Genomic DNA, 10,000 nt, shown 5'->3' with positions numbered 1-10,000 from the left:
TTTCTGTTTCCTCTTGTCACACATCCTTCTCTTTGAGCTCATATCTGGGAGACCAAAGCCTTAATAATCTCTCTCTCTCTCTCTCTCTCTCTCTCTCTCTCTCTCTCTCTCTCTCTCTCTCTCTCTCTCTCTCTCTCTCTCTCTCTCTCTCTCTCTCTCTCGTATTGATTAATGGTCTATTTTTACAAATGCTTTACTTCATCGTCTTAATCAATAAACTAAGAGGAAGAGGAAGCGATAACTGTCCTCCTCCTCCTCCTCCTCCTCCTCCTCCTCCTCCTCCTCCTCCTCCTCCTCCTCCTCCTCCTCCTCCTCCTCCTCCTCCTCCTCCTCCTCCTTTGCATTCATCGTAGAGGAAATAAAAGATGATAGGAAGAGAAGATAGAGTAGATAGATAAATGGAGAAAGACATACATAGATGGAAAGATAAAGAGATAAGAAAGATGAAGTAATGGAGGGAAGAAGAAAGAAGGGATGGAAGAAAGAGGAGGTAGAAGAAGAGAAGAATGGATGGAGTAAGAAGACTGAGCAATAGGAGGATAAATGGAGGGAAAAGTAAGTAAAGTAGAGGAGCGAGATGGAGGGATTGAAGGAAGAGAATAGTATGGGAGAGAGGGATAGATGGAAGGAAGAATAAATAGAGGAGATAGATGGAAGGACTGAAGGAAGAGAAGGCGAGCTTAGATAGGACGGAATGGCAAGGGGATGGAGAGAGAAGGACGAGGCAGCATCAGTATTGTAAAGAATGTACAGTCGTGGTCAAAAGTCTCTCTTCCACTTTATATAGCGTGTTCCTTCAGTCGTACCTCCTCTGATCTCCTTGGAACCTTTCGCTTCTCAGGGTTTGTAAGGTGACAAGGAGCACATCGGAGCACTTACGGTACAGACCAAACGGTTAAATTAGTGGAAACGAGTACAGCACCTGAACAAACATTTGCCTTTGTACTTGGTGACTTAAAAGAGATTAAGTGTACAGTGCGTGTTATTACGTTTAGTGGGGAATATGATCTGAACCTTTTTGTTTCCCCGATTCTCTTCTGTTGATTTATGCTCCGGCCCAAAGAGAAAATGGGAGTGTGGGAAAATGGGAATTGTTTATCCTGTTTTATTTTTTATTTATTTATTTATTTATTTTTTTTTTTTTATGGAAGGAACTTTGTAATTTTGTGCTTTGATGGGCAGAAAAGTTTTAATTCCGTATTTTTTTTAGGTGTAATGGTGTAGTTTGTCGGAAAAAAGTTGGGATTATCTGTTTGTTTTATTTTTATCGTATATTTATTTTGTGCGCGGACAAAAAAAAAAAAATGCGTGATGCTTTAATTCATTTCCGATTTTTAAAGTACAGGTTATAGATTTACTTTCATTTCACTTTTCTTTTTTTTTTTTTATTGAACTGATGTCTATGGAACAGGTTTTCCCTTGAGGTACTCGATAATTTTTTTTCTTTCATTTACAGTATTTTTAGTAAAAGTTATAAATTTTCCCTCATTCTTCTTTTTATTTACAAGTGTCTATGGAACGATGTATTCTCCAGATATTCGTTATTTTTTTCCTTTTATTTGTCATATTTTCCGTACAAGTCATAAATTTCCCTTCATTCTCTTTTTTTTATGAACAATTTTAACCAGCAGACTTTTTTTTTTCTGTAGATACTCATTATTATTATTATTATTTTGCTTTTATCTAGCATATTTCTCTTGCAAGTTATAAATTTTCTCTCATTCCCCATTACGATTACTCATTATAACAGATTGAAAGGACAGATGGGATGGGAAATATTTCTTATGTGAGGAGATAAAACTTTATATTCGTCAGTGAGATTTGATAGAGGAATGTAAGTGACAAAAGAGATATGTCTAGGTTGACGTAAACAGGATCCTTAGGGTGGATAATCATGATGGGACTAAAAGTAAGGAGTTCAGGCTTAATATTACGTTTAAAAAAAGAGACGGAAAAAAATAAGTTCTCAGATACAATGGTGGATGTCTGGTATAGATTAAGTAATCAGGTTGTTAGTGCCGTGCTAATTAGGTGGTTGGAAAGACGACGTAGATTAACGGACAGGGATGATAATGGATATAGGCAGGTGTGTTCTATACAGTCATTGCCTCGTGTAGGCCTACTGGCTTCTTTCACCTTGCATTATTTTCTTAAGGTCTCACGTTCTTTAATTACATAGTCAAGTTTTTCGTCTAGGCATTTTCACACAAGAGCAGGTATCTTCAACGTTAATTAAGGGAAGTGAACGCTCTTTGTAAAGCCTTGAATTGTCGTGCTTACTTCACCACTAATTAAGCCTACCCATAGAGGCAGCGCCTTCCGTTTATGACGTGTTTTAATATTGACAAGCCAGGACACATGTAGGCCAGATAAACACTGCACTGGTGACATGAACAGCTTTCGTCTCACACGGGGACTGCCACGTGTAGGCTGAGGAATTGTGTTTAAATGTATCAGGCTTGAACCCGTCATTTTTTGTCCTCTCTTGATTACTGAGTCTGGTAATTTTGCTCATGTCACAATTGTTATGATATCCCCTGTTGCAGCTGTCACGCTTCCCTCTTGCCCGCACACCCCTGCCTCCTCCAGCCTGGTGAGCAATAGTGTTTGTGTCGGCAAACAAATGTTTCACATGTTACAAATGTTTCTTTTCTTTCTCAATCTACTGATTTATGTCTTTTTATGTCCATCAATCGGACTTTTCTCTTCATATCGTTCTTTATTGTTCGATTTCTTTCCTTTTGGTCAAAAGTTTTATTCCTTTCCTCTTTCCTTCAGGTTATTTTCTTTGCAAGAAATTCATCACAAAAGCATTTTCTTCCCTTTTTATTTAATTCCTAGATAAGGATCAGATTACAGTATTGCTGTCTACAAGTTGAAGTTGTACAAACAACACAGCGTAAATGTACATCATGACCGGTGCAACCATTCGTTAATACCAACAGTTTTCAACAGCTATGTCTCACTCCTCGTCCTCGTCTTCCTCGTCCTTCTCCTCCTCTTGTGTCACTGTATCACTGTCTTCGTCTTCTGCTATTCTCTTCATCGTCTTCCTCCTCATTGACTTTCTTGTGTTCTCGTCCTTTTCTTCCTCTTGTGTTATCATCTTCATTGTCTTCTTCCTCATTGGCTTGCTCTTCTTCCTAGTCCTTCTCTTCCTCTTGTATCATATTTTCATCAGCCTAATTTTCCTCTTCCCTCTCCCTCTCTCCGTCTAACACTCCACCATCGACTTCGTCATCCACACTCACACTCCCTCTCCCTTCGTCATCCACACTCATTCTCCCTTCGTCATCTCCATTCACACTTCCTTTCTCTTCGTCATCCACACTCACACTCCCTCTCCCTTCATCATCCACACTCACACTCCCTCTTCCTTCGTCATCCACACACACACACTCTCTCTCCCTTCGTCATCCACACTCACATTCCCTCTCCCTTCGTCATCCACACTCACACTTACTCTCCCTTCGTCCTCCACATTCACACTCCCTCTCCCTTCGTCATCTCCCACGTTTCCTCTTTTTCCGTCTTCGTTTTCGACTTTTTATATCATCAGTCCTATGTCCTTCATCTCCATCTTTTTCATCTTCTACCTCTTTTATCGCATCGGTTTCATCTCCTTTATCTTCCTCCTGTGGGACTACTAGGTCACCTGCATCACCGTTTTCTTTATTCTTCAGTTTTTCTTTTCCCATAATGTCGTCGTCTTTTTTGTGTTCCTCGTACTTATCATCACCCTCATCTTCTCCCTCAGCATCATGTACAACTTCACCCTCTTCTTTAATCTTCCTTTTCTTCCTAGTAGTGAGATGTTCACCTTGGTGTGAAGATGCGCATTCAGTAAGTGTTTCCGTAAAGTAGGAGAGGACATCTTCAGAGACAGGGTAAGCCTCGTCCACCTCCTGAACCCAAGTTTCTGTATTACTACGAGGTGGTTGTTGTTGTTGTGCAGGAATACACTCCCTTACATACTCACACGCCATCCTCCTCTTCTCGTGGCGCTCTTCCTCCTTACCATCACTTTCATCTTTTTCATCTTTGTCCTCCTGTTTTAACTCTTTATCATCCACTTCGTCGTCGTCTTTATTCCTACTTTTCCCTTCTGTCACAAATAAATCATCATTCTTGTCTTCTTCATCATCTTGTGATGATGTATCGTCTGGCTCCTCATCTCCTTCCTCTTCCGCTTCCTCTTTTCTCTCACCACAGTCTTCCGCACCCTCTTCTCTAATCTTCTTTTTGTCCTCTGATTATTCCGTCTTCTTCTTCCTCTTTATCCTTTTCCTCTGACTCTGTAAAATCACCTTCTTTATGTTTCTCCTCTTCTTCTGACAATACATAATCCATCTCACAGAATTCATCATTCTTTTCTTTATCCTCTGTTACAATTTCATTATCTTTATTGTGTTTTTCGTGTTTATCCTCTTCTGTTTCTATATGATCGGTCTTATCTTCATGATTAATGTCTTCTGAATCTACATCATCGTATTTACCATCCCCTTTATTATTCTTTGTGTCCTGTATCTCAAATTCATGATCTTTACTGTCTTTTTCCTCTTGATTCTGTTCTGGCGACACTGTATCATCGATCTTCTTATCTTCATCTCTTGTGTCTACATCATCGACTTGGTGTTCTTCATTCTTCTTTTTATCTGTTTTGGCAGTGTAGTCGTCTTGATTGTCTTGTTCCTCTTCTTCTGACGCCACATCATGAGCTTTCCCGCCCTCCCCCTCGTCCTCGTCTTCTTCCTCATCGTCAGGAATTAATTTTTGAGCAAGTTGATGCAAAGTGAGGCTTTTGGCGAGGATGGAAATGCAGTGAGCCACGCGGGCGAGGGAGGGGCGGCGGCTCGCATCCCGCGCAGTGCACACGCCTGACAGACTGCGGAGGGGACCTGTCAGGAAGCCGTGTGCGCACCACTCCACTACTTCGCTCATCAGGAAGTCGAGGCTGTACACGTCGCCACAGGAGGAGACACGTCCTCCTGTGCACACCTCAGGCGCCACCCAGGGAGTGTTGCGGGAAAGAGAGTCTTCGTCCTTCTCACTGTCCTCCTCGTCAGCCTCTTCTGACGTTGTGTTCTCCCACTCCGCGCTGTCGCTGCAGGAAGCCAAGCCAAAGTCGATGATGTGTAAGTGTGGCGCGGCGACTGTGCCAGTGAACATGATGTTGTTCCACTTGAGGTCGTTATGCACGACGCCTTTGTCATGGACTTCCTGCAGGCAGTGGCACACGCCCTCCAGTGACGCCAGGAACTCCTTCACCGAACACACGCTCAAGTACCGGTCGTAGGTGTGCCCCACAAACTCCTGCACCAGGGCGGGGGGAGACTGGCACACGCCTGCACAACACCAACGCACGTTATTGAGCGTCACACCGCACTGCTCATGTACATTTGATATCTCTAATATTCCTGTTCCTCTTTATATAGTCGGCGCCAAAAAGATGACAAAGTTCAGAGTCTGTGTCAGCGTCCGTTCCTATTCATTTAATTTGATCTGGTTGCATGGCAGAGTGGAGCAGTGTTAATATCTGACCTGGCAGCTCACGACACACGGTTGCCTTGGGCACACTCACACATTCACGTTTCTCGTGCCCAAAGCCACCGTCTGTCTTGAGCTGCCAGGTCAGATATTAACACTGCTCAACTCTCCATGCAACCAGATGAAATTAGGTGAATGCGCGCGAGCGCTGACACGGGCGGAGAGTTTTGTCGTGTTTCTTGGCGAGAACTGTACATGCATGACAAAGGTAGTTACCTAGAAGGCGAGGCGCACCGCCTGCACCTCTGAGCTGCAGCAGCATACTGGCCTCTGTCAGCACCGGCACGAGCTGGTCGGCTTGCAGCAGCTCCTTGACCACGGCCAGGACCCCAGTCTCCCAGGTCACCAACCTCACACACACAAAGCTTCCCACGCCCAGGAGGTATCCGCCTTCCAGGCTGTGCAGCTCTTCCCTGGTGAGGAAGGGCACGTGGCGCTGGATGTCATCGCGGAAATGCTTCACGTCACCCCGCACGTCCTCGTTGGTAATCATTGCAGCAGAACGATTCGGGAAGTATTCAAGAGCATCTTCCCAGACAGAGTACTCCTCGTCCACCTCTGCAGCCCAAGTTTTTGTAGTGGTAAGACTTTGTGAAGGAGCACAGTGAGCAATATTTTTTGGGAGGTAGGTGAGTGCGCACCCCGATGCAGAGTAAGCCTCGTCCACTTGTTGAGTCCACGTTTTTGTAATACTACAAGGTGGTGGTGGTTGTTGTGCAGGAATACACTCCCTTACGTGGCCACATTCTCTCATGCTCTTATTGTGGCGTTCTTCCTCTTTATCATCACTTTCATCTTTTTCATCTTCCTCCTCCTGTTTTAACTGTTTATCATCAAAGTGGTCGTTTTTATTGTTTGTTTTGTCTTGTGTCACAAATACATCATCATCCTTATCTTTTACTTTATCCTCTTCAGATTCTATATCTTCAGCCACCTCTTTTCTTTCATATTCTTCCTCTTCTCCTTCTACACAATCTACCTCACCCTCTTCTGTAAACTTTTTCTCTTTTGTGACAAATGTTTCATCTTCCTCCTTTCTGTCCTCTTCTTCTGACATTACATTACCACCTTGTTCTTTATGTTTCTCTTTTTCTTCTGACACTACATAATCCATATCACCGTCTTCATTATTCTGCTCTTTATCCTCTGTCACATTTTCATTCCCTTCATATAGTTTTTCATGTTTCTCCTCTTCTGATTCTATATCATCAGCCTCATCTTCATTATTTTCTGAATCTACATCATCGTATTCATCATCATCTCTATTCTTTTTTGTGTTTTTTACCTCAATTTCATGATCTTTGTTGTCTTTTTCCTCTTGATCCTCTTCTCGTGACACTGTATCATCGATCATCTTATCTTCCTCTCCTGACTCTATATCATCGACTTGGTGTTCTTCATTCTCCTTTTTATCTGTTTTAGCAGTGTAATCGTCTTGATTGTCTTGTTCCTGTTTGATCTCTTCCTCTGACGCCACAGCGTGAACTTTCCCGCCCTCCCCCTCGTCCTCGTCTTCTTCCTCATCGTCAGGAATTAATTTTTGAGCAAGTTGATGCAAAGTGAGGCTTTTGGCGAGGATGGAAATGCAGTGAGCCACGCGGGCGAGGGAGGGGCGGCGGCTCGCATCCCGCACAGTGCACACGCGTGACAGACTGCAGAGGGGACCTGTCAGGAAGCCGTGTGCGCACCACTCCACTACTTCGCTCATCAGAAAGCCGAGGCTGTACACGTCGCCAGAGGGGGAGACACGTCCTCCTGTGTACACCTCAGGCGCTACCCAGGGAGTGTTGCGGGAAAGAGAGTCTTCGTCCTCCTCACTGTTCTCCTCGTCAGCCTCTTCTGACGCTGTGTTCCCCCACTCCGCGCTGGCGCTGCAGGAAGCCAGGCCAAAGTCGATGATGTGGAAGTGTGGCGCGGCGACTGTGCCAGTGAACGTGATGTTCCACTTGAGGTCGTTATGCACGACGCCTTTGTCGTGGACTTCCTGCAGGCAGTGGCACACGCCCTCCAGTGACGCCAGGAACTCCTTCACCGAACACACGCTCAAGTACCGGTCGTAGGTGTGCCCCACAAACTCCTGCACCAGGGCGGGGGGAGACTGGCACACGCCTGCACAACACCAACGCACGTTATTGAGCGTCACACCGCACTGCTCATGTACATTTGATATCTCTAATATTCCTGTTCCTCTTTATATAGTCGGCGCCAAAAAAGAAGCAAAATTCAGAGTCTGTGTCAGCGTCCGCTCTTATTCATTGAATATGATCTGGTTGCATGGCAGAGTGGAGCAGTGTTAATATCTGACCTGGCAGCTCACGACTGATTCTGGCCTTGGGCACACTCACACATAACGATTTTATTGCCCAAAGCCACCGTCTGTCTTGAGCTGCCAGGTCAGATAGTAACACTGTTACACTCTCCCATGTAACTAGATCAAATTAGTTCAATGTGCGCTGACGCTGAGACGGACCGAGTTTTTTGTCATCTTTTTTTTTGTACCGACTGTACATGCACGAGAATACAAGTTACCTAGAAGGCGAGGCGCCCCGCCTGCCCCTCTGAGCTGCAGCAGCATGCTGGCCTCTGTCAGCACCGGCACGAGCTGATCGGCCTGCAGCAGCTCCTTGACCACAGCCAGGGTGCCATTCTCCCAGGTCACCAACCTCACACACCCAAAGCCGCCCACGCCCAGGAGGCGTTCGCCTTCCAGGCTGTGGAGCTCTTCCTTAGTGAGGAAGGGCACGTGGCGCTGGATGTCGTCGCGCAATTCCTTCACGTCACGCCGCACGTCCTCGTTGGCAAACATTACGGCAGAACTAGCCGGGAAGTAGGTGAGGGCGTCTCCTGAGACAGAGTACGCCTCGTCCACCTCTTCTGCCCAAGTTTTTGTTGGAGTAAGATGGTCGTCTTGCCCTGAATTATTTTGGGGTTGCTTTTGTTGTGCAGGGATGCACTCCATCACACGCTCGCAGACACTCATGCTCTTGTGGCTTTGTCGCTGTAGTTCACAGTCACAGCTAACGCTTCGCTCTCTCACGCCAGGAAGTGCTGGCGCCGTGTGGACACAATGCTGGACACTCGTGTTGTACATGACTTGCTTCTCTGTCTCTAGCGAGTTTACTGGTTGGAGGGTTTGCTGTAAGGCTTTCTTTGTGCAGTCCTTGCAAGGGGACAGCATGAAGCTATTCTGAATACTGCAGGGCTCGCAGAACATAGGCCCTATCACTATTTTCCTTGACATTGAACAGCCTTCAAGTAGCACCCCGCCCAACTCCAAGCTCCCACTCCATGTAGTGCCGACTGGCCAATCAGGTGCTGCCTTCTGTGAAGGGGGGTAAGGTCCGGTGGAGGATCCCATGAGGTGGTGGGAAGGTAGAGAGGAGGGTTAATTCTTCGTGTTAAAGAAGAAGAAGAAGAAGAACCGCCAGATATTTGAATAAGAATATTAACAGATCGATGTATATATTTTCTGGCCTCTTCTGGTACAAGTGTTACCATAGTATACATTATGACCGTGGTCCATGTAACCTGAGTCCTCTGTGGACTGCATGCTAGATCAAGTGAGATGTGAGCACTTGTCGCTCATGAAAGGACTTAACATTTACTTGTGTCCAACAGTATTCAGATACACCGAAACACATACACATGTTCCATACCTTATCCGTAATGTACGCCGAAACAACGACACGTGAACCTCCACAGACATAACGGAACAAATTCCTACTCTTCTATAACGTGTGCTACATAAAATACAGAAGGATATCCAATAGAGAAAGTAACACTTTGCAATAATGAATAATAGCAGTCTTCAATAATAATGGTATCAATATGGTAATCATTACAATAATAATAATAATAATAATGATAATAATAATAATAATAAATATTAATAAAAGCAATATAAAAGAATGTAAATGAAAAAAATATAAAGCAATAATATTTTTTTTTCAAATTTTTTTTTACTGAGGTTATTGGCTTATTTAGAAAATTGATAAGTATCACATTTTTTTGAAAATCTGAATAACTCTTGAAATATGCAGGTGGTTTGGGAAGCCTGCTTCTGAAAATGATGTATTTATAATATGCTCCAGAAAAGTTTGTACTTGTTTACAGGTTTTAATTAATTTTTAACATCATGCCATGAAAACCTGGAGATGTTATCTTAGTGTTGCCAGTTGCACTGCATATGTCGTTGCGTGGTGTTGGCCGGAGATGAAGAGAGAATGGGGCAGGTTGAGGTAAACAAGTCCAAAAAGGTGGTCTTCGATATTCTGGGACAAGTTAGCGGCAACATTACAGAAGTAATCATTAAAACCTTAAGCAGTTGATACATTATCTGAAAGTGTTTCCCATGCGATAGAAATAAGATATGAATGATAGGAATCTTAATTTCTTAATTGAATAAATGACAAAAAATGCATTTGTGATTATATTCTTAGAAGAGTCAATAAAG

The 10,000-nt window shown here is 44.0% G+C and overlaps 2 protein-coding genes across 4 annotated transcripts in view; one reads left to right on the top strand and one right to left on the bottom strand.

Moving 5' to 3' along the window:
* The window catches only part of LOC135109641 (cell adhesion molecule 1-like), a 395,699-nt gene that overhangs the window by 78,029 nt on the left and 307,670 nt on the right, over nt 1–10,000 (top strand). The gene's annotated exons all lie outside the window — the stretch shown is intronic.
* On the bottom strand, nt 2,646–7,268 carry LOC135109635 (uncharacterized). Its single transcript, XM_064021090.1, has 2 exons — nt 5,764–7,268; nt 2,646–5,345 (listed from the first exon to the last, which is right to left on the bottom strand). The coding sequence occupies exons 1-2, from the start codon at nt 7,253–7,255 to the stop codon at nt 4,231–4,233; spliced, it is 2,607 nt and encodes an 868-aa protein (XP_063877160.1). The 5' UTR covers nt 7,256–7,268; the 3' UTR covers nt 2,646–4,230.

This window comes from Scylla paramamosain, chromosome 19 (genome assembly GCF_035594125.1).
Source record: "Scylla paramamosain isolate STU-SP2022 chromosome 19, ASM3559412v1, whole genome shotgun sequence".
NCBI classification, from domain to species: Eukaryota; Metazoa; Arthropoda; class Malacostraca; order Decapoda; family Portunidae; genus Scylla; species Scylla paramamosain.
The sequence above is the reverse complement of the archived record's forward strand: the minus strand, read 5'-3'. Positions and strand labels throughout refer to the sequence as shown.

Excerpts from the sequence above, each read along its gene's own strand:
- LOC135109635 (XM_064021090.1), bottom strand. The coding sequence starts at position 7,255 with ATGAGCGAAGTAGTGGAGTGGTGCGCACACGGCTTCCTGACAGGTCCC. Across the intron at positions 5,346-5,763 it reads CGGTGCGCCTCGCCTTCTAG|GCGTGTGCCAGTCTCCCCCC; the intron begins GTAACTACCTTT and ends GGTGTTGTGCAG.